Source organism: Bubalus kerabau, chromosome 1, assembly GCF_029407905.1.
Source record: "Bubalus kerabau isolate K-KA32 ecotype Philippines breed swamp buffalo chromosome 1, PCC_UOA_SB_1v2, whole genome shotgun sequence".
Taxonomy (NCBI): Eukaryota; Metazoa; Chordata; class Mammalia; order Artiodactyla; family Bovidae; genus Bubalus; species Bubalus kerabau.
This window is the reverse complement of record NC_073624.1, coordinates 61,088,950-61,114,453: the sequence shown is the minus strand read 5'-3', so window position 1 is coordinate 61,114,453 and position 25,504 is coordinate 61,088,950. Positions and strand designations below refer to the sequence as shown.

General features: G+C 37.9%; 2 protein-coding genes across 3 annotated transcripts in view; both read left to right on the top strand.

Moving 5' to 3' along the window:
• The window catches only part of CFAP54 (cilia and flagella associated protein 54), a 309,026-nt gene extending 303,445 nt beyond the window's left edge, over positions 1-5,581 (top strand). For both annotated transcript variants that reach the window (XM_055576675.1, XM_055576666.1), the window contains one exon: positions 5,271-5,581. In XM_055576675.1, coding sequence (XP_055432650.1) covers positions 5,271-5,390 — 120 coding nt within the window. In that variant the 3' untranslated portion in view covers positions 5,391-5,581. The remainder of the gene's footprint in view (positions 1-5,270) is intronic.
• The window catches only part of NEDD1 (NEDD1 gamma-tubulin ring complex targeting factor), a 296,141-nt gene that overhangs the window by 196,939 nt on the left and 73,698 nt on the right, over positions 1-25,504 (top strand). The window lies entirely within an intron of this gene.

Below are 25,504 nucleotides of genomic sequence, written 5' to 3'. Positions count from 1 at the left end.
TGAGGTACCCAGGATACCCATGCTTCTGCCACAGCAGACTACAAATTCAGAAGTTCCCCCAGTGTTCACTAAGGTTCGATAATTTGCTATAATAACTCACAGAACTCAGGAAAACACTTTGCTTAAGTTTACTAGTTTATTATCCCAGGTGGCACTAGTGGTAAGAACCTGCCTGCCAGTGCAGGAGACATAAAAGATGCAGGTTCAATCCCTTGGGCAGAAAGATCCCCTGAAGGAGAGCATGGCAACCACTCTGGTATTCTTGCCTGGAGAATCCTATGGACAGAGAAGCCTGGCAGCCAGTAGTCCATAGGGTCACAAAGAGTCATGCACTGAAACAACTTAGTACACACTCAGCATGCACAAGTTTTTTGTAAAGGCTACAACTGAGGAATAGCCAAATAAAGATGCATTAGGGCAAGACATAGGGGTTTGGAGGAGCAGAATTTCCATACCCTCCTTGGGTGCATCACCCTCCCAGCACATCAATTTGTTTACCAACCAAGAAATTCCTTTAAATGTTTGCGAGCATTTTGTTTTCTGTTTTGTTTGTTTGTTTGTGTTTTGCCCTACTGTGTGTCATGTAGGACCTTAGTACCTGGACCAGGTATCAAACCCATGCCCCCTGAAATGGAAGCATGGAGTCTCAACCACTGGACCTCCGGGGAAGTCCTCATCATGGAGTTTTTATTGAGGTCTTATTACGTAGGCACGGTTGATTTAGTCATTGGACATTGGTCATTGAACTCCATCTTCAGTTGCTCTTCCCTCCCCAAAGGATGAGTTATTAGACTGGAAGTTTACCTCTCTAAACACATAGTTGGTTTTCCTGGTGACCAACCACATCCTGAAGCTATCTAGGCATCTTTCCTCACCTTGCTGCTGCTGCTGCTAAGTTGCTTCAGTCGTTCCTCACCTTAGTCATCTTATAAGCATATGAAAGAAAATTTCCAAGGTTTTAGGAGCTCTATACAAAAAATCAGGGACATAGACCAAATATTTATTTATTATTGTGCCATAACTGTAAAGTATGGACATCACCTAACATTGATTTTTGAACATATATCCCAATGAATGTAGTCCCCCTCAATATTAGCTTCTCTCATGGAGGTGCTCTTCATGTATTTCAATAAAGAAGCCATTGTCCTGAACATTTTTGGCATCTACTTAGATGTGAAAATGGAGACAGCGCTCCTTACGTAGCAGAAATATTTTCGGCTGGACTGAAACCTTTGGTGTCGTGATCATAAGGGGCAATATGTCTGAGCAAGAATTGCCCTTTATTAAAAGGTGAACTCTACTCAAGAGCTCAAGGAAACACCATGCATAGCCAGGGTTCAGTGTTTGTAGAGTGGCAGTGCAGTGATGGTGATGGGCATCATGATTTAAGAATAGATCCTATTCTTAGGCAGTACGACTATTGAACCAGTTTTTGGAACATATGCTTTCTCTGCCATAATCTTATCTTCAATTTTTAAATTTCTTCTCTGCAAAATGTCTTTTTAACAATGTTATTTCTTTAAATTTTAAAAGATTTCTATTATCTTACCAGTCTGACTCTTTGATCCAATATTATGTTTTTTAAAAAAAACTTTTCTGTTATATTTAAATTTTATTAATACAAAAATTTGGTTGATGAAAAAGATAATTTTGTTCCCAGCAAAGTGTGAAATTTCTATGTCTGGTAGAGTTGTTTATAAGCCTTTCTCATATTCCTTAGAGTTGGGTGCTATTTCTGTTAGATTGGGGAGAATAACATTATTGGTGGTAATGGGATCCACTTGGTCATATAAAGTATCGAGAAACCAAATACATCTGTTAATGGTTCCCTCTCATCTGAAACTTTTATTAGTTGGGTCACTAGTCATTCATGATATCAGCTCTTAAGTAAGTTAGTATCACATTATCCTTTCTACTGTGGAATGCATCTTTTTTCCCCGATCCAAAAAAAAAAATCCAATAAATCACTAACTTTAAAGATTCAGGTGATATATAAAGAAGATATAGAAAACATGATAGGAAAAGACATGTGAGAATGCTATATAAAAACTATTTGTTTTCCTACCTTTGTTGGCAAAGTAATGTCTCTGCTTTTGAATATGCTATCTAGGTTGCTCATAACTTTCCTTCCAAGGAATAAATTTCTTTTAATTTCATGGCTGCAGTCACCATCTGCAGTGATTTTGGAGCCCCCAAAAATAAAGTCTGACACTGTTTCTCCATCTATTTCCCATGAAGTGATGGGACCAGTTGCCATGATCTTAGTTTTCTGAATGTTGAGCTTTAAGTCAACTTTTTCACTCTCCACTTTCACTTTCATCAAGAGGCTTTTTAGTTCCTCTTCACTTTCTGTCATAAGGGTGGTGTCATCTGCATATCTGAGGTTATTGATATTTCTCCCAGCAATCTTGATTCCAGCTTGTGCTTCTACCAGCCCAGCGTTTCTCATGATGTACTCTGCATATAAGTTAAATAAGCAGGGTGACAATATACAGCCTTGACGTACTCCTTTTCCTATTTGGAACCAGTCTGTTGTTCCATATCCAGTTCTAACTGTTGCTTCCTGAGCTGCATATAGGTTTCTCAAGAGGCAGGTCAGGTGGTCTGGTATTCCTATCTCTAAATCTACTTGTTTAGTGGTTATTTGGCTTTCTCCCTTTTTTCTTAGTCATTAATACTTAAAATCAATGAAAAGGCAACTGACATTGGGCTGAGAGAAATAAGCAAAGGTCTCAAAGTAGGTGCTCAGTAAAAAACTTAGTGGCTTAAGAAAACTCATAGATATTTTGAAGACAAAACAATTTTTCTTTCAATCAAGGAAAATAGTAAGAGCAAAGGAACAAAAGTAATAAATCTTTCATTATGGTAAAATCTAGTTTTCATGCTGAAACTCATATAAAATACAGCATTGGCAAATAACCTTTAACTCTCCAATGGCTTTCAGAACTCTTCTGAACAAGTTCAAGTCCAGGCCAGATTTTAATGAACCCCTTCAGTGTGCTCCTCCTTGATTAACTTCCTTTGCCTTCCTTGTACTGTTTCATACTTTTATCCTCTCTAGGCAGGCAAAATCATCATCCTGTCTTTGATATTGCTCCTTGAATCATAATCTACTTGAACTAAATTACAGTCTGCTACCTATCAAGGTATTTTTTCCTTTATTTCTATAAAACCTTTCCTAATCCAGGTAAAGAAACCAAGATTCTCTGTTATCTTATCCATATCCATTTGGGCTCAAGACTATTTACTAAACACATACAATACTTCTCAATAATTATATGATTGCCAATATTATCTCTGTTGAATGACAAATAAAGAAATTCTATAATTTCACTTGGAACCTAACTTTTCCTGAGAAATTCTTTAGGGAAAACCCAGAACCGTCCATAAAATTTCTGAAAGCTAATACTGGAGAAGTGTCCAAAGTGCCACAGAGACCATGGGAAAATTTTTTAATCAAGGAGATGAAAGTTTTGTTCACTGTAAAGTATTATGCACTAATGCAAGAATTGAAAAAGACACAAATAAATGGAAAGATATTATGTGTTCATGGACTGGAGAACTTAATATTGTTAAAATGACCATATTACTCAAAGAAAATGAAAATGTTAGTCACTCAGATGTGTCTGACTTTGTGCCACCCCATGGACTGTAGCCTGCCAGGCCCCTCTGTTTATGGGATTCTCCATCTGTTACTCAAGACAGTGAAGAATCTGCCTGCCATGTAGGAGACTGTGATTCAATCCCTAGGTTGGGAAGATTCCCTGGAGAAGGGAATGGGTATCCACTCCCCTCCAGTATTCTTGCCTGGAGAATTCCATGGACAGAGGAGCCTGACAGAGTGCAGTCCATGGGGCCGCAAAGAGTCAGACATGACTGAGCAACTTAACACTTTTACCTTTTCCTAGAGTAATGAAAATAAAAACAAAAATAAACAAATGGGACCTAATTAAACTTAAAAGCTTTTGCACATCAAAGGAAACCATAAACAAAGTGAAAAGACAACCTATGGAATGGGAGAAATTATTTGCAAGTGATGAGACTGACAGTGGATTAATTTTCAAAATATATGAACAACTTATATAGCCCAATATAAAAAAAAACATGTTCAGTTCAGTTCAGTCGCTCAGTTGTGTCCGACTTTTTGCGACCCCATGGACTGCAGCATGCCAGGCCTCCCTGTCCATCACCAACTCCCGGAGTTTACTCAACACATGTCCATTGAGTTGGTGATGCCATCCAACCATCTCATTCTCTGTTGTTTTGGAAAGATACTCTTTAAACTGCTAACACTGATTACTTCAGAATTAATAAAGCATGATATTATTAATTTTCCAAGTCTTTATTATCTGAAGTTATAGAAAGTATTGGAATGCTTTTATCATTTTTTAATCCAATTGAGTGAAGAAAAAGAAATGAAAACCAGCCTCTATTTTTAAGTTCATTGTATTTTCTTCAGAATAAAAGTTTCATTTAACAAGAAGACAAGACATTAATAAAACTTGTCCTCTAGTTTCTTACAAGGATTCGGCACCCCAAGGCTTTAATTCATGGTGACCATTCTACATGCTATTTGCTCATGTATCTTCACAAGTATCTGAGTCTGCATGAAGTGCTTTCCTAGAAACAAGTAAACACTTGTTTTCTTTCCTTCATGTTTGATCTTCCCACTTTCCTTCTTGCCCTTCTTCCCACTTAAATAAACAGTGTGCCATGACCCCAGAAACAATCTTTATTTTCCATTTTTCAGATGACTTTGGCTGCATTAGGCCTCAACATGGTAACCATGTGTTTCTTTCAGAAAGAAGGAACTCCAAACATAATTTGCTTCACCATGTCAGAATTTAAACTCAAAATGAGGGGGAGAGATTTGTTCACTGCGCAATGTGTTCTGAAGGGAAATGGTTCATTAGGAACTGGACTAAAATTCCTAAACCTAAAATCATATGCTATGATTATTTAAAATCAAATGATGCATATTTCTAGAAATGTCTACCATTCTATAGTCTCATTTTTGTAGACTTACAGACATGAATCTGTATGACACTTTTATATATTCATAGATATGAGTCTTATTAGGATAGAAAATGATATATAGGACATTTTAGCAAAGAAGAGATGTGAAATTTTGTGTCTTATCTTAGGCAAGAGTTAAGAATATTTCACATAAGATCATTACCTAGAATTGGTGTTTATGTGTTTTGCGACTGTTACTTCAGTCAACAGTTTGAAACAATGCATTTCATGAACGCTTTTATGCTTTTTCTCAGGTCCCATTTGATGTCTCGCTGCCATCTATATTCAGTCTGGAGAGACTTTTTGATCTTGCTAGTGGCTGTATCATATCGGGAGGAAGCCTTTTCAACTGGGTGGTGTCAATTATTCCCTGAACATCCTTTGTATGTTAGCCTTATAAAGCGATTGTTATTTCTTTACTTGGTTTGTAATAAACTTTCAGAGCTATCCTCTTACACTAAGCAAAATAAAATTGCTTTTTTTAATACAAGCTAAATTTATCTAAAAATCATAGTTATGAGTAATGTTTTCAACGATATTTGAATTAAAAAGTAAAGCTGTTGCTTATTAAAAACTGTCTTACAGAGCCAGTCGTGGAAAATATGTTTGTTCACAGTGCAACTATTCCTACTTTTGTATAATGTTGAGGTTGTCTTTGGATGCACCCATACAGCAAGACTGAAATTAAGCCAGTGGGTTCTTGACCAGGGGCAGTTTTGCCTCTCAGGTAGCATTTGGCAGTGTCCAAAGATATTTTGTTATTATTATTACTATAACTCCAAATAGAGTGGGCTTCCCAAGTGGTAAAGAATCCATCTGCCATGGCAGGAGACACAGGAAACACTAGTTATATCCGAGAGTCAGGAAGGTCCCCTGGAAAAGGAAATGGCAACCCACTCCAGTATTCCTTGCCTTGAGAATTCCATGAACAGAGGAGCCTGGTGTGCTGCAGTCCATGGGGTTGCAAAGAGTCAGATACAACTGAGAGAACATGCAGGAACTCAGAGAGAGTACTACCAGCATCTAGTGGCTAGAAGCCAGGGATGTTGTGAAATGGTCCGCAATGTCCAGAAGAGCCCCCCACAACCAATAATTATCTGGCATAAATTATCTGTGCCGAGGTTAAGAATCTCTTAATATACCTCAAGTCAACTCAAAGTAATCAGTCAACTTTAGAAGTTTGTAGGTATGGCTTGAGAAGAAATCTACAGTGAATTAGACTTTTCATATTTTATACTTCTGAGAGATAGCATTGCATAAAGTTTTAGGACATGAACTATGGAGCTATATAGACATGAATTTGAATAGTAACTTTACCACTTGCTAGTTTTGCTACTTTGAGAAAGTAATACATTCTTTAAGACTTCCTTTCCTTATATATAAAATGGGAATATTAATAGAATGGCTGTGAGGATTAAATTAAGTGATATGATTAAAAGGTTCTTCAGTAGCTGAAGTATTTTTTTTTTGGTTTAATATTATTATTACAAATCATGGGGATACACTTATCTTAATGATCAGTGTATATTTCCTTTGAATTATGGATTAAGAAACGTGTCTAGGAATGGGATTATTTTTTAAATTTTATCATATTTTGTAATATTGTCCTCCCAATTCTTTACCCAATTTTTAAAAATTTATTTTAATTGGAGGCTAATTACTTTACAATATTGTGGTGGTTTTCACCATACATTCACATGAATCAGCCATGGGTGTACATGTGTTCCCCATCCTGACCCTCCCTCCCACCTCCCTCCTCAATCCCATCCCTCAGGGTCATCCCAGTGCACCAGCCCTGAGCACCCTGTCTCATGCATCTAACCTGGACTGGTGATCTGTTTCACATATGATAATATACATGTTTCAATGATATTCTCTCAAATCATCCCACCCTTACCTTCTCCCACAGACCAGAAGTCTGTTTTTACATCTGTGTCTCTATTGCTGTCTTGCATACAGGGTCACCGTTACCATCTTTCTAAATTCCATATATATGTGTTAATATACTGTATTGGTGTTTTTCTTTCTTTTTTTTTTTAAAGTTTCTTTTATTTTTTAACTTTACAATATTGTATTGGTTTTGCCATATATCAAAATGAATCCGCCACAGGTATACATGTGTTCCCCATCCTGAACCCTCCTCCCTCCTTCCTCCCCATACCATCCCTCAGGGTTGTCCCAGTGCACCAGCCCCAAGCAGCCAGTATTGTGCATCAAACCTGGACCGGCGACTCGTTTCATAAATGATATTATACATATTTCAATGCCATTCTCCAAAATCATCCCACCCTCTCCCTCTCTCATAGAGTCCAAAAGACTGTTCTATACATCAGTGTCTCTTTTGCTGTCTCATATATAGGGTTATTGTTACCATCTTTCTAAATTCCGTATATATGCATCAGTATACTGTATTGGTGTTTTTCTTCCTGGCTTACTTCACTCTGTATAATAGGCTCCAGTTTCATCCACCTCATTAGAACTGATTAAAATGCATTCTTTTTAATAGCTCAGTAATATTCCATTGTGTATATGTACCACAGCTTTCTTATCCATTCATCTGCTGATGGACATCTAGGTTGCTTCCATGTCCTGGCTATTATCAACAGTGCTGCGATGAACATTGGGGTACACGTGTCTCTTTCAATTCTGGTTTCCTCAGTATGTATGCCCAGCAGTGGGATTGCTGGGTCATAAGGCAATTCTATTTCCAGTTCTTTTAAGGAATCTCCACACCGTTCTCCATAGTGGCTGTACTAGTTTGCATTCCCACCAATAGTGTAAGAGTGTTCCTTTTTCTCTGCACCCTCTCCAGCAGTTATTGTTTGTAGACTTTGATAGCAGCCATTCTGACCCGTGTGAGATGGTCCCTCATTGTGGTTTTGATTTGCATTTCTCTGATAATGAGTGATGTTGAGCATCTTTTCATGTGTTTGTTAGCCATCTGTATGTCTTCTTTGGAGAAATGTCTGTTTAGTTCTTTGGTCCATTTTTTGATTTGGGTCACTTATTTTTCTGGAATTGAGCTGCAGGAGTTGCTTATATATTTTTGAGATTAATTCTTTGTCAGTTGCTTCACTTGCTCTTATTTTCTCCCATTCTGAAGGATGTCTTTTCACCTTGCTTATAGTTTCCTTTATTGTGCAAAAGCTTTTAATTTTAATTAGGTCCCATTTGTCTATTTTTGCTTTTATTTCCATTACTCTGGGAGGAGGGTCATAGAGGATCCTACTATGATTTACGTCAGAGAGTGTTTTGCCTATGTTTTCCTCTAGGAGTTTTATAGTTTCTGGTCCTATGTTTAGATCTTTAATCCATTTTGAGTTTATTTTTGTGTATGGTGTTAGAAAGTGTTCTAGATTCATTCTTTTACAAGTGGTTGACCAGTTTTCCCAGCACCACTTGTTGAAGAGATTGTCTTTTCTCCATTGTATATTCTTGCCTCCTTTGTCAAAGATAAAGTGTCCATAGATGTGTGGATTTATCTCTGGGCTTTCTATTTTGTTCCATTGATCTGTATTTCTCTCTTTATGCCAGTACCATACTGTCTTGATGACTGTTGCTTTGTAGTATAGCCTGAAGTCAGGCAGGTTGATTACTCCAGTTCCATTCTTCTTTCTCAAGATTACTTTGGCTATTTGAGTTTTTGTTTTTTTTTTTATTTCCATACAAATTGTGAAATTATTTGTTTTAGTTCTGTGAAAAATACTGTTGGTAGCTTGATAGGGATTGCCATTGAATCTATAGATTGCTTTGGGTAGTATACTCATTTTCACTATATTGATTCTTCCAATCCATGAACATCGTATATTTCTCCATCTATTTGTGTCATCTTTGATTTGTTTTATAGTTTCCTATATATAGGTCTTTTGTTTCTTTAGGTAGATTTATTCCTAAGTATTTTATTCTTTTCATTGCAATTGTGAATGGAATTGTTTCCTTAATTTCTCTTTCTGTTTTCTCATTGTTAGTGTATATGAATGCAAGGGATTTCTGTGTGTTAATTTTATATCCTGCAACTTTACTATATTCATTGATTAGCTCTAGTAATTTTTTGGTGGAGTCTAGGGTTTTCTATGTAGAGGATAATGTCATCTGCAAACAGTGAGAGTTTTACCTCTTCTTTTCCAGTCTGGATTCCTTTTATTTTTTTCTGCTCTGATTGCTGTGGCTAAAACTTCCAAAACTATGTTGAATAGTAGTGGTGAGAGTGGGCATCCTTGTCTTTTTGACCATTGAGGATAATGTTTGCTGTGGGTTTATCATATATGGCTTTTATTATGTTGAGGTATTTTCCTTCTATGTCTGCTTTCTTGGAGGGTTTTTATCTTAAATGGATGTTGAATTTTGTCCAAGGCTTTCTCTGCATCTATTGAGATAATCATATATATGGCTTTTATTTTTCAATTTGTTAATGTGGTATATCACACTGATTGATTTGCAAATATTGAAGAATCCTTGTGTCCCTGGGGTAAAGCCCACTTGGTCATGATGTATGATCTTTTTAATATGTTGTTGGATTCTGTTTGCTAGAATTTGGTTAAGGATTTTCGCACCTATATTCATCAGTGATATTGGCCTGTAGTTTTCTTTTTTTGTGGCATCTTTGTCTGGTTTTGGTGTTAGGGTAATGGTGGCCTCATAGAATGAGTTTGGAAGTTTACCTTCCTCTGCAATTTTCTGGAAGAGTTTGAGTAGGATAGGTGTTAGCTCTTCTCTAAATTTTTGGTAGAATTCAGCTGTGAAGCCATCTGGTCCTGGGCTTTTGTTTGTTGGAAGATTTCCGATTACAGTTTTGATTTCTGTGCTTGTTATGGGTCTGTTAAGATTTTCTATTTCTTCCTGGTTCAGTTTTGGAAAGTTATAGTTTTCTAAGAATTTGTCCATTTTTTCCAAGTTGTCCATTTTATTGGCATATAGTTGCTGATAGTAGTCTCTTATGATCCTTTGTATTTCTGTGTTGTCTGTTGTGATTTCTCCAATTTCATTTCTAATTTTGTTGATTTGATAGTAGCTGAAGTATTAATAGTCATCATGCTAGGACTTGTCATTTCCCTGTCAAACTGGAAGAGGATCGGGCATCCTGACCCACTTTGTTTAATATCAGGGAATGCTTTACACAAGTGTTTCCTACATACGGGCTCATGCATGGATATTCATGGTAAAATGGAAAAATAAGGAAACATAAATATGTTTTTTCTAAAGTTAAATGTGTTCAATGAACTACTCTTTATTTGAAGATGGATTTTCTGCTTACTGTTCATGTTAAAATGGCCTTTCTTTTTAATTTTTTATTGGAAATTGAAATATAGTTGACTTACAATGTTGTGTTAGTTTCAGGTATACAGCAAAGTAATTCACACACATGCACACAGACACACACACACACATGTATATATTAACATATATATGTTATATATACATGTATATATATACATGTATATATACATGTATATATTAACATACATATATATCTCACATATATACATTAATTTTTTACATTCTCTTGCATTATAGGTTTTTACAAGATATTGAATAGAGTTCCCTGTGCTATATGAATAAGTCACTGGTGGTTATGTATTTTATATATAGTAGTATGTATATTTTAATCCCTAACTCCTAATTTATCACCCCTGCCCACTTTCCCTTTTGGTAGCCATAGTTTTTCCTATGTCTGTTAGTCTATTTATGTCTTATTTAAGTTCATTTGTATAGTCTTTTAGATTCCACATATAAGAAATATATGATATTTGTCTTTGTCTTATTTCACTTAGTATAATAATTGCTGGGTCCATCCATGTTCCTGCAAATGTCAGTATTTAATTTTTTATGGTTCACTAATACTCCAGTGTGTGTGTATATATATATTTCTCCACATCTTTATCCATTCATCTGTCGATGCACACTTAGGTTGTTTCTGTGTCTTGGTTGTTGTAAATAGTGCTGCTATGAACACTGGGGTGCATGTATCTTTTCAAATTATGTTTTTCTCAAGATACATGGCCAGGAGAGAGATTACAGGATCATATGGTTGCTTGATTTTAGTTTTTTGAGGAACTTCCATACTCTTCTCTATAGTGGCTGTACCAATTCACATTCCCACCAATAGTGTATTTTCTCCACATCCTCTCCAGCATTTATTATTTGTAGACTTTTGGATGCTGGCCATTCTGACTGGTGTGAGGTAATACCTCATTGTAGTTTTGACTTGTATTTCTCCAGTACTTAGCAATGTTGAATATCTTTTCATATGTCTTTGGCCATCTGTATATCTACTTTAGAGAAATATCTTTTTAGATTTCCTGCCCACTTTTTGATTGGGTTGTTTGTACTCAAAAACAAGAATTAGGATGATGATGCATGTAGGATGACTGACTCTGGGTCACAAATGAGGGAAAAAGCACATTAGCAGTTCTGCAACTTGTCCAGTGATCCCATTTAGAGATAGAGTCAGGATCTGGCTGGAGAATTTGGACTCTTTGTTGCTGACTTGGCTTCCCCAGCCCTTTTCCCTACTCTACTGCTTTGGAAAATTTGAAAATCAAGGGAGAGGAAGACATAGCTGAACCTCAAGCTAGAACTGGAATACCTATTGGAGAACACCCTGGAAACAGTTGAAAATCACTCATAGACCTGAATGAATAACTAAAAAAGTCATGAGGTGTCTCCAGTGTGATCTGTGCCAGTATATTGATTTCCTTTGAGAAAGGTAGGTGCCTTCCTACTATTGGGCTTCCCAGCTGGCTCAAAAGGTAAGGAATTGTCTACAATGCAGGAGACCTTTGTTCAATCCCTGGGTTGGGAAGATCCCCTGAAGAAGGAAATGGCAACCCCCTCCAGTATTCTTGCCTGGAGAATTCCATGGGCAGAGGAGCATGGCGGACTACAGTCCATGGGTTCACAAAGAATCAGACATGATTGAGTGACTAATACTGTACACTTCCTAATATTACTGATAATATTTCAGCACATCTTTTACTTTCTCCCCCACATTTAGTAATGTACAGATGTTGTCGTTCTTGGGTGTTGTTTTGACTGAGAAATACTGTCTGAAATGGCACCGACCCTGCAATCACAGTTTCCCCACTTTAAGCCACCATTCCAGAAATTCCCCATTTCTTCTAACTTTCTGTGTAAGGCAGTGAGGAAATGTGATGAACTAGCTGAAGTACAAACAAATAGAAAATTCAAAATCTACTAGGATGAAAGATGTGTTTGTTTCCAGAGATGTCTTTCAGATTTTTCTTTAAAGACCAAATTACACAATTTGCAGCTGCTTTTTTTCCCCCATGTAACATACAGTGTCTACAGATGCTTTATAGCAGGCACCTGCAATGTTTTCTATTTAATTATAACAGAGAATGACAGCAGACAATGTGAAATGGAAAGAAGAGAAGGAGAAAGCAGGGGAGGGAAGCAAGGAGGGAGAGAAGAGGAGCCAGTGCCAGCAGCTAAGTGATGGGTAATAAAACCCCAGCACTCCCCATATCTTTCTCCCTATCAATCTCCAAGAGATTGCTTTAGAAATTGACCACCTGCTGGCTATTCAAAACCTTAAATGCAGTAGTCTCGGTTCAGTACACATGTAGGCACTTTCCATATTCCCCAGCCCGGTTGACTTGTTCTTTTTCACTGCATTGCAGAGGGAGAAAAATGGTACATTTCTGGAGAGTACTAGAAACTTGGCTTCAGCCTCTGGTCTGCTTTGCCCTTCTTTCCCCTCCTGGACAGTGTTATACAGATGACAGAGCAGCTCAGATGACAGAGCATAGGGCTTCCAGAACTCTTCAAGTGCTTCCTGGTGCCCTGATCACATGGGTCTTAACAGTGCCCAAGAGCACATAGCTCTGCATTATATTTCACAGTGAGGTCTTATGACCTTAGCTCAAGGGTGTCATAAGTGTGAGCCCACCCCACAGTCCTTTGGCCTTCATTTGGCTTGAGACTGTGTACGTCATTATTGGGTGATGCATCTTTTAAGCTACAGGGTGTCCACAAGGCCTGGAAACTTGGGTGAGATATACATAAGATGGACATCTTCAATCCATAGAAAAATAAAATAATATTCTAAACTTAAATATTATCTATGTGTGCATAGAATTGGACAAGCCACTAACTGGGAGTTAGGGAAGAAAATAGTGGATCCAGAAGTCCACTGTTTAACCACCTTCTCATTTTCTCATATTTGAAATGCTCATGATATATCCCTGAAAGAAACTCCCACCCATATGCCCAAGGAAACATGTAAAAGTGTTCACTGATGCCTAGATTACAATAGCAAAACAAAAAAGGAAACCTGCCAAATATTCCTCATATGAAGAATGGATAAATAATAGTGTAATCACACAGTAGAGTATTATACAGAACACATGCTGCTGCTGCTGCTAAGTTGCTTCAGTCGTGTCCAACTCTGTGTGACCCCATAGACGGCAGCCCACCAGGCTCCCCCGTCCCTGGGATTCTCCAGGCAAGAACAATGGAGTGGGTTGCCATTTCCTTCTCCAATGCATGAAAGTGAAAAGTGAAAGTGAAGTTGCTCAGTCAGGTCCGACTCTTAGCGACCCCATGGACTGCAGCCTACCAGGCTCCTCCGCCCATGGGATTTTCCAGGCAAGAGTACTGGAGTGGGGTGCCATTGCCTTCTCCCATACAGAACACATAAATGAATGAATAATAGACTACTACAGAGCAACTGTAAATTAATTAAAGAGACATATCAATCTGGATATGCTTCAAAAAGTAGGTTGAGCAAGAGAAAAAAAATGAAGTGACATAAAAATATATATAGGAGATACCATTTAAATAAAAATTTGAAAATAAGCAAAATGACATAGTACATAGTATTTGCGGATGTATAGCTATATACTAAACTTTTTAAAGTCAAGTTAAGTAAAGATCAATACTAAATTCAAGTTTGTGGTTCCCTCTTGGATGAAGGAAGAAAATGAGGCCAAGTAAGAATTCCCCAGAGATTTTACCTGCAAAATTTTCTTTCTTAAACTGAGTGGTTGTCATATTGGTTTCTACTTTTTTGCATACATGATATATTTCATAAATTAAAAAGAAACACATCATTTACCTTCCTCATCTTGTTGGCCAGCAAGCTTAATATAACTATGGGCTCACCTATTAGTAAATAACTCTTAAATGTAAGTTATGACTCTGGTCTCATTATATAACTATAACTGCATTGTTCACATATAGTTCCATTATTTGGGATTTTAATGACAGCTAAAAATAATTTAAAAACTAATGTCAAGCTATATAAGTGCCCACTTTTAGAAAACTCAGTCCATGAAAATATTAATTTTTATAAGATAGTAGAGCCTCAATAAATGTTTAATTAAATTGAGGTGGATTACCAGTGCAATTCTTATCTTTTATAAGTTCCCTAATTATACTTTATTTGATTTTCCAAAATGAGATAAATGCCAAACTTTTCATGATTGCTTAGTTATACAAAATGAGGTTCACTTGTAAAATCTACCCGCTGTCCATAATTTAAGTGTTTTTAAAAATATATTAAGGAAGAAGTTTCTCCTTGCTAAAGATCATTTCCTATTTTTACTTTATACTTCTGTAAAGCTTTATGAGTTGCAACTTTGACACTAAAATTTCCATGGCAACAGATTTTTTTTTTGTCATAAACACAGGCATGATTAAGAAGAAGGGTTTAATGACAGCAGTTTTCTTCATAATTAAATTCATTACTTAAAATGCTGGGTTAAGAAGTGTAGGAATTTTATTACACCAAAGACGTTTTCAACTGGAGCTTTTGAGACGACACAAAATTAATTGCTATTAAATTGCCTTTGGTAATATTTGATATTTAAGATAACATTTATATATTTTGTATTTAATAGCTTAGAAAGAACATGTCTAAAACCATATTCTGCCCAAGGGCTAATCACCCTGAACCCTCCCTTTAAATTGTCCACAATGTGAAAACTCAGTTGATTTATAAGTATTCCAGAACTTTTCTAATTTAATTCTCCCCAACAAGATTCACAGGCATTTCTTGACCTGATTTCTCTTCTTGTCATTATAAAAGTGATTCAGAACTGATGGAGAGGATTTGCAAAATACCAAAATGTACAAAGTGGAAAATAAAAGTTACTCAGAAATCCTCTACTGAGAAACAACCAATGTTAGCTTTTAAATGTTTTTCCTATAGCACATCTGTCTTCCCTAATAACCAAGGAAAAAAAAAACCTTCAGCTGAAAAGTATCGAGATTTATGGCAACTATCCATGTGTCCTAAGGTTTAGCTCAGATGGGCTTTTTCAGAGTCTTGACTGGGAATATTTCTGAGTTGGGAGTATTTAATCCTGGTGGTTGGGATGAAATGCAGTTAGAAAAATCAGGATGTAAGTGAATCCAAAGGAACTGTTGAATTGTTTGGAGTTCTCCTTTCAAGTAATAAGATGTATGGTAATGATCCATAGGAGGGGAAAAAAGTCCTTTGGAGGCTGTTAGTTTTGTCCTTTGGAGGCTGGTCATTTAATTCTTTCAAAGATGCATTAGTATGTCCCTGACAAACAGCTCATTCATTCATGGACCCATTTGTTCATTTGATGGATTTTTTTCTGGGCCTTTGCTTCCCGGCAGAAATGTCCCTTCTCACTCTTTTTATCTAAAAAAAGACTTATCAAGTGCCTTCTGTATGCCAGAGATTGTGCACTTGCGGAATGCCACTTAGGCAGTCCCTGCCTTCAAAAACTCACATCTAATGATCCCAGCTCTTCTTTCCAGATTCTTCTGGGATCTCTCCAACCATGAGCCTGTATTTTAGCTTCCCGCTGGTGTTTTCTTGTAAACACACATATACTCTGTCACAGCCACTCTATCCTATACATGCTTATCTGCGTGTCTGTTCCCCTCCTTGAGGTCAGGGAACAAGGTAAGTGAATTCTGTCAACTACAAATTGGCACTTGCCATCTACCTCTACAGGACTTCCCAGGTGGCTCAGCCAGTAAAGAATCTGCCTGCAGTTCAGGAGACCTGGGTTAGACCCCTGGGTCAGAAAGATTCCCTGGAGAAGGGAATGGCAACCCACTCCAGTATTCTTGCCTGGAGAATCCCCTGGACATAGGAGCCTGGTGGGCTACAGTCCATGGGATTGCAAAGAGTCAGACGTGACTGAGCGATTAACAGTTTCACTTCATCTACCTCTATAAGGATTAAATCATGTGCTGCTACAGCTGCTGATTTTCAAAACCCCCTGAAAAGAGTTTCAGGGTAGAAAGCAGAAATGAAGCACTCTTTGCTTAGGGGAAAACTTGCAGAACAGGTCTTTAGAGAAGAGAGTTAGATATTTGCAGGAGCTGATTTTATGAGCCCAATTCTTGTATCTCTTCATATCTAGAAAAGCACTAAAATCCTTCATAGTGACATCTGCTTCTTGTATCTAGCAGAAACCTTCTGGAAAAAAACATGTGCTTGATTGCATGTATTCCCTCTTCACCAGATTCACATGTATACTGACCTCCCCAGTACCTCTTTGGAGCAGTTTCTCAGAGCTATCTGAAGTGTTGTATCCCAGGCTTTCTATTGTCCTCATTTTTTTCCCAAATAAAACTTGACCCACAACTCTCACATTGTACAATTTTTTTTAAGTTGACAATTCCAAGGAAACCAATTTATTTTTCCATTGTTTATGGGAGTTTCTCATCAAGTTTTGACTTGCATTTCTTTGACTAAAACTGAGGTTGGGTTTTTTTCACATTGTTATCTGCCCATTGCATTTTTTTCTCTTCTTGTATCTGTTTTGGACCTTTCCCCAGTTTTTTACTTGCAAGTTCACATATTTTTCTCTTGTTGACTTCCAATATTCTTCACAATCAAGACTTTTCACCTTTTTTATATGTCTTGTATATTTTGGTCAGGTTTTTATTTGCCTCTCAGTTTTCATTTACTGTTTGGTAGTTCTTATTTTTAAAACTGTGGTAGTCAAGTTGAGAGCATTTAGTTTTATTCAGACTTTTTCAAAAAGGGATTTAAGGGGACTTACAAATAAGCATTTGTTAAAACAAGATAAGAAACATGAGGCCAAGAAAACAAATAAAAAGAGAACAGTAAGATGGAGCCAGAAGTTGTGTTAATTTCTTGAAAAAAGATGCTGCTACAAGCTTTAGTCTTACTAGTAGTCAGCCACAAAGATAGCTGTGTGCTTTCCTGCAGCATATGTTGGCAAGTAAATACAACACATTACAAGATCAACTTTGTAATGAGGAGAAAGCAGACCATGGACTTTGAAGAAGTGCTGCTGTTCCTGGTACTAATTCCAGAAAACAGTTTTTGCTGAGGATCCTCATGAGAATATGCTCTAAATAAACTATGTCTTCAGCAGCAGCCAACAGTAAAATATAACACATTTCATGGATTATTTCAAGGACCGTAGACTTCTTTTTCAAGCGTTTTTCATTTATTTTATTTTTGCAAAACCGTATCCATTTCTGATTAATTAGTTTACAACAATTTGGCAGGCATGTAGCTAGGGATGGATGTCAAGGAAGGGATATTTTTATTGATCTTAAGAACAGTTTCATTTTTGTCCAAGGAAAAATACTTCAATGTGTTTTTTTTTTTCCCCTTAGAGCAATTTCACTGGTTAAAAATATTTTCTGAATATATTTGGGGTGGCATGGAAAAACACCCAAATGGCTATTTTTCAAAACTTCAAAGACTGATGCTCTGAATTACTTGAAGTAAGTTGGTTTATCAGTCTTTACATTACATTTGGAATCAACACAGGATGCAACCAGCACTTCAGCCATCAGTTCAGTTCAATCACTCAGTCGTGGCCGACTCTTGCAACCCTATGAATTGCAGCACGCCAGGCCTCCCTGTCCATCACCAACTCCCGGAGTTTGCTCAGACTCACGTCCATCGAGTCAGTGATGCCATCCAGCCATTTCATCCTCTGTCGTCCCCTTTTCCTCCTGCCCTCAATCCCTCCCAGCATCAGAGTCTTTTCCAATGAATCAACTCTTCGCATGAGGTGGCCAAAGTACTGGAGTTTCACCTTTAGCATCATTCCTTCCAAAGAATACCCAGGGCTGATCTCCTTTACAATGGACTGGTTGGATCTCCTTGCAGTCCAAGGGACTTTCAAGAGTCTTCTCCAACACCACAGTTCAAAAGCATCAATTCTTTGGCGCTCAGCTTTCTTCACAGTCCAACTCTCACATCCATACATGACAACTGGAAAAACCATAGCCTTGACTAGACAGACCTTTGTTGGCAAAGTAATGTCTCTGCTTTTCAATATGCTATCTAGGTTGGTCATAACTTTTCTTCCAAGGAGTAAGCGTCTTTTAATTTCATGGCTGCAGTCACCATCTGCAGTGATTTTAGAGCCCAAAAAAATAAAGTCTGACACTGTTTCCACTGTTTCCCCATCTATTTCCCATGAAGTGACGGGACCAGATGCCATGATCTTCGTTTTCTGAATGTATATTGTGCTACATGAGGTGCTGTAAGTCAAATTCTAAAACAGAGAAAAGAGAATTGACTTTTGCAATAGCTGGGTAGACATGCAAATACTCTTATTTTATGTGCTTTTTCTGGATTGAAGGGACATAATATTTCTTGCATAAAAACTTAACATTTTTTGCTGATTGAGGGTTATAATTTTTTTTAGACTAGTGGATTCATAGGTTTAAAAGAACTATAAAGGTTATTCAGTTGAATTCTCTAAGCTTAATCCCCTTTGAAATGTCTCCATCAAGGAACAACCAGCACCACTTAAGTAGCATCATAGCCTCACTGTTAAAAGAGCCAATATATCAGGTCATGTGAGTTAAAGTCTTGGTTTCCCTATTTACCATCCTTATGAACTCGGGCAAGTTTCTTAAACTTTCTGAACTTGTTTGCTCGTCTGTCAACTGGGGACAGATAAAGCACCAAAATCATTGGTCTAGCAGATACTGAATACTCAAAAACAGTGATCTCTTATTACCATTATCACATTCTTATATTATTATACACACCTTCCAGGAAAGTTCAGTTCTGTCTAAAAAGACCAGAATTTTGTGTTTCTAGTAATAAGGGGAGTTCATTTCTGACAATAGTACAGTAGCATTTATTGAATGACCATCTGCTCATCACAATTTTGAATTTTCAAAAAAATCAGCATGAACAATTATAAGATCTGAATTAAAATAACTGAAGCTCCTGGGGAATGACTGGAAATATGCAGATACTAGAGGATACATGATTATTGCAATAAGGGAAACCAACTAGGTGAGAGCCACACTGGACAGTTTTTTTCTTGAGGACATGCCTCATTTTGTATTGTAGTTGAGGAAGGAGCTCAGGAAGAGGCTGACAGACTGGATTAGGATTCAGAGGTCAGAGTGTGGCATTGCCAGAATTTCTGGAATTAAGGGGGGATGTTCAGAATACAGGGAGGCAGGATGGAGCGCCCCCTGTCTGTGCACAAATTCTCTCAAATTGTTGGCTGACTACCAGACTGCAGGTGCTCACAGTGAGACCTCAGGGAGTCCAGTGGAAAGCACCAGTGGAAAGGTCAAAGCAGTGGTCCCCTACCTTTTTGGCACCAGGGACCGGATTCCCAGAGGATGATTTTTCCATGGACCGGACATGGTGGGGTGGGGGTGTGGGAAAAGTTTGGGGATGATTCAGGTCTATTACATTTATTGTGTCCTTTATTTCTATTATCGTTACATTTTTGTTGTTTAGTCACTCAGTCGTCTCCAACTCTTTTGAGACCCCATGAACAGTAGCCCCCCCTAACCAGGTTCCTCTGCCCATGGGATTTCCCAGGCAAGAATAATGCAGAGGGTTGCATTTCCCTCTCCAGTTGGTGCATTGTGATATATATAATGAAATAATTACACAACTCACTATAATGCAGAATCAGTGGAAGCCCTGAGCTTGTTTTCCTGCAACTAACTGGTCCCATCTGGGGCTGATGGGAGACAATGGCTATGGCTCCCCAGCACTAGCATCACCACCTTAGCTCCACCTCAGATCATCAGGCTTTGGATTCATAGGAATGTGCAACCCAGATCTCTTGAAGCCAATGTCTAGTGCAACCTAGAAGCAGTAAGGTGTGTGCTTCTATGTCACTGCTGATCTGACAGGAGGTGGAGCTCGGGTGGTAATGCAAATGATGGGGAGCAGCTGCAAATGCAGACAAAACTTCACTTGCTTTCCCACAGCTCACCTCCTATTATGCAGCCTGGTTCCTACCTTGGGGTTAGAGGAATTGTTGCTCAAGTGCTCAGACCCTTGGGTTAAAGATTCTAAGCAGAGATTTCATCAAATGCTTGATGCTGGAGAGACAAAGTTTGGAATTCAAGTCCAGCAAAGGACTTACTAAATTCTTTGTGCTTTTCATTGAAATCCTAAGAGGGCTACATGTTAAAAATAAAGATGCAGGAGGAAGGACTACAACTGAGGCCCAAGAGCAAAACAAGGAGCCCATCCTGTCAAGCCTCCCCAAGATCAAGGTGATTCATTAGTATTTCAACAGTCTACTAGAACAAAACTCAACACATCCCAAAGGAAGATAATGTATCCTCTATAACATATTGCTCACAGTGTACAGTATACAACAGAAAATTACTGTATATTCAGAGAAGCAGGAAAATACAGTCTACAGTCAAGGGAAAAAACAATGAAACAGAACCACAAAGTCCAAATGTTAGAATTAGCAGATAATGACTTTAGAATAATTATGATATACAAGAAACAAATCTACTGGGAAAGATTGATATAATGGTTGATGAGATGGGAATATCAAGAAAGATATGGAAACTAATTTTTTAAAAGTAGAAATCCTTAGGCTGAAAACTAAAATATTTAAAATTAAAAATTCATTGGATGAACTTAACAGTAAATTAGGTATCACAGAAGAAAATAAAGGGATGGAGAAATGTATACCACACAAATACTGAATGTAAGAAAATTGGTGTGACTTTTATTAACATCAAGATATATTTCAAGGCATGGATTACTGCCAGAGGCAAAACAGAACATTTCAAAATGATAAAAGCATCAATTCGTTAAGATGATATAATCCTATGTGTGTATGTATCTAATTGATAAATGTTTATTTTCTCAACATCTGGTATAGGGAGAGTTGCCTTGATTTGGAAAATGTTTGATATGTCTCTTGGAACAAGTGGCTTCTGTGAGTCATGGGTGTGGGCTGGCTCTGCTGCTTCAGAAAGGGACGTGGTGGTATTTAGTCATTAAGTCTTGTCCAACTCTTTTGCAAACCCATGGACTGTAGCCAACCAGGCTCCTCTGTCTGTGGGATTTCCCAGTCAAGAATTCCGGAGTGGGTTGCCATTTCCTCCTCCAGGGCATCTTCCCAACTCAGGGATCAAACCCACATCTCTTGCATCTCCTGCATTGGCAGGTGGATTCTTTACCACCAAGCCACCAGGGAAGCCACCAGAGAGGTAGGTAAAACTACTTAACTTGAGACAAAAAGATAGAGTTAACAATCTTTCCAGTTTGCCCAGGACTGAGATATTTTCATGGGACGTGGAACTTTCAGTGCAAAAATCAGGATACTCTCTAAACTGGAAAAAGTCCCAGGCAGTCTGAAGTCATTATTCACCCTACAAAGAGAGGAACAGAGAATAAAGAGAGTTTGTTTTTGATGTTTGTAAGTCTGTTTCTATTTTGTAAATAAATTCATTTGTATTGTTTTTTAGGTTCCACATATAAGTGATGCCATATGGTACTTGTCTTACTCTATCTGATTTACTTCACTTAGTATGATCATCTCTAGGTCCATCCATATTGCTGCAAATGGCATTATTTAATTTTTTTTGTGACTGAATACACAATAGTATTCCACTGTGTACATATAACACATCTTCTTTATCCATTGAATTGCTCTTTAAATATCTGCTATACATTGTTTATATCAGGGGTTCACTGGTAGCTCAGTGGTAAAGAATTCACCTGCCAATGCAGGAGGTATGGTTCCATCCCTGATCTGAAAAGAGCCCATATGCCACAGGTCATCTAAGCCAGCGCACCACAACCACTGAGCTATGCTCTAGAGCTCAGGGGCTGAACTACTGAGCCCATGTGCTGTAGCTACTGAGGCCTGCACGCCCTAGAGCCTGTGCTCCACAAAAGAGGTCACCTCAATGGGAGGCTTGTACATCACAACTAGAGGGTGGCCCCTCCTCACCGCAACTAGAGAAAAGCCTGTACAGCAGTGAAGACCCAGCACAGCTGATAATAAATAAATAAACATTAAAGATAATAAGTAAACAAACATTAAAAAAAGTATTTACATCAGAGTGCCAGTTGGTCCCAAAAGACTCTCAGGGAAAGGAGAGTGTGACAGTGTGTGTGTGGGTGGATGGGTAGGTGTGTGTGTGTGCGTGTGGGTGTGGGGGTGTGTGTGTCTGTGTATGCATTCCCATGGAATTACCCCAATGCCATCGGATGATGCTTCAGCAATCCTTATAATAGCTATCCCTCTACTTACAACGGAGTTACATCCTGATAAACTCATTGTAAATTGAGAGTATCGTAAGTAAAAAAATGAATATAATACACCTAACCTACTGAACAGCAGAGCTTAGCCTAGGCTACCTTAACTGTGCTCAGAACACTTACATTAGCCTGCAGTTGGGCTAAGTAATCTAATATAAATCCTATTTTCTAATAAAGTGTTGAATATCTCCTGTAATTTATTGAATACTATAATGAAAGTGAAAACTAGAATGTTTTATGGGTCCAGAATGGCTGTAAGTGTATCAGCTGTTGACATTCATGATCGCGTGGCTGACTGGGAGCTGCGGCTCACTGCAGCTGTCCAGCATCACCAGAGATTACTATACCATATATCACTAGCCTGGGAAAAGATCAAAATTCAAAGTATGGTTTCTACTGAATGCATATCGATTTTGCACCATTGTAAAGTCGAAAAATCATGAGTCGATCCCTTGTGGGACCATTTATATTTCTAGCACACTTATGGTGAAAAGGAAGTATTCTGATTGCTCTTTTTTTCCTCCTCAAGGGATGCATAAAACTTAGAAATAAATCAAGACTGTGACCTTAGACTGAGGGATTTTTCAGCAATATCTGTCAGCTTTTGGAGATTTGGGGAGAAGAAATAGACATGATTCAATATCTTGCTTGCACAGAAGGCTGCAGTTCAGACTTGGATCTTGCTCCACCTGATCTGTTATGATGTATCCAAGGGCTCCAGATATTGCTTTGAGATTTTGCTCTTGCTCAACTGGCCTCTTATAGCCATTAGGATGTCTTAGCTCTCACTGAGGCAGTTTAACTACTTCCCTCCCTGTTACTTACAGATCTGTCTCTTCAGCATGTCCAATGATCTACTTCCTTATCAAGTTGCTTTAGCTTCTTCAGTCATATCTGTCTTTTGAAAAGAACAAAATTTCAAAATAACAATGTGTTTTGCTTGCATACTTAGTTCTTCATTTATTCAATACACATTTTTTATTTTTATTTTTTGCAAGCAAGCATATTGGTTTTAATGATAACATAATGTTTGGGACCGATGAACAAAAACTATTCTAAAGACCACTTATTTGCATTTTAAATAGTATTAAGAAAAAGCCACTCCTCATTTTAAAGATGATGATGATCTTGATGGTGATTGTTGTTTGTGACTGATACACATTTTTTTTTTTTTATCATTGCTATCCACTAGACATGTTGTCAGAGTTTGAAAATACAAAGATCTGTGAGCTGTGGTCCAGCCCATAAGATGCTCACAGTCTATTAAGGACAACAGAAATGCAGACTTGAAATTCATGGTACAACAATATAGATGTTAGAAAGAAGCCTGAACCAAATATTTAGGGAGAGAGGGAATGAACAAGGGTTCACAGAGGAGATAAGGCGGATACTCCTTTAGGGAAAGAAAGAACAAAAGAGGGAAGAAAGGCAAAAATGAGAGTCCCTAGTCCAAGATACTGTTAGTTGAGCCACCAGAATGACTACTTCCAGAAGGAGGAAGAATTGAGAAGATGTATTGGGTAGATGAAATGCCTAATGAGACCATAAATGAGGAGAATTGCTTCTTACAGCATATGAGAAGATGATTTTTATCAGATAATGAAATTGTTTTCAGTCTTCAGAATGAAAATGAATCCCTTGCTAATGCAAATCATGCTAATAAAGGGAGTGAGAGAGAATGTCGGAATTACACTTGGCTGGCGGTAGGCAGAAACAGAACCTAAATAGTCTAGGAGAAAAAAAAGAAAGATAATGAAGTAATCAAAATAATTGCTTAATAGGGAATGTGAAAGATCTGAAATGTTAAATTATAAATGTACATTTTCAAGAAAAATGAGGTGACCTTAAGGAACAGATTGGAAACCCAAATTCATGCCGGGTAGAAACGATGCTTTTCATTAGCAAATGTGAGGATTAATTAAATCTGGCGCAAGCTCTTTGAAATCCACAAGTGCGAGTTACGTTAGAATACAATATAACCGGCATATTGGTATCATAATTAATGATTAGCATGGACTTCTCTATTAAACTTGTTCTGGTATAGCGATGTAACAGATGTGAAATGAAGAGGACAAAAATGTGTTATTTAAAAACTAAAATTGACTTTAGGAGAATTTGCTTTCAAAAGTGGGGAGGGAAGCATAGTTTATTTAGTGAGGAATATATTGTTCCCTTCCCCCTTTGAAATTGCCTTGAGACCCATCCCAAGCATGATGGAGGGGCAGTGCCCCTCACCAACCTCTGTAGGGAACTAGGGAAGAGAGGGGAAGAAGGTGGCTTATCAATTACTTTTCAGTTATCTTTGAATTGATCTCTTGCTTCAGCTATATAACTTCAGAGACTGGTGGTAGAGCTCAGTGCTTCTCAAGACAGAAGAGTTGGAGAAAATGGTCCATTGTTTATAGAGCATATTGTTGTTGTTTAGTACCTAAGTTGTGTCCAACTTTTTGTGACCCCATGGACTACCAGGCTCCTCTGTCCATGGGATTTCCTGGGCAAGAATACTGTAATGTTAATCTGTCTTTGGTCGTCTAGTTCAGAGAACCTGAGTCAGTGAACCTAGAAGGGTAGAGAAGAATGTATTTTTTACTCCTGTACAAGTGTTTCCAGAGTGAGGGGTGAAAAATCCTAGATGCTGTGAGCAGCAGATTCAGAACTGGATTTTATGTCCAAGATATTCATAAAGTGAACAACTATGAGGGGGAAAGAAGAACAATGGTGAAGGCAGGAAATGATAAAAATCATGGCAGAGACAGGGAAGATCTTTCTGGATAATGGGGAATCTTAGAGCCAGAGTCACTTTTCACAGGAGTCCCACATCTCATAGGGACCGGCCAGCCTCAGTATCTGTGTCACTTAGTCAGTGAGCAGTCTAGGGAAGGAGGACAAATTTCCATTCTGGTTATCACAAAACAATTTATTGCATTTAAAAACAAATTTAAGGAATGTCCCTGGCAGACCCGTGGCTAAGATTCTGAGCTCCCAGTTCAGGAGGCCTGG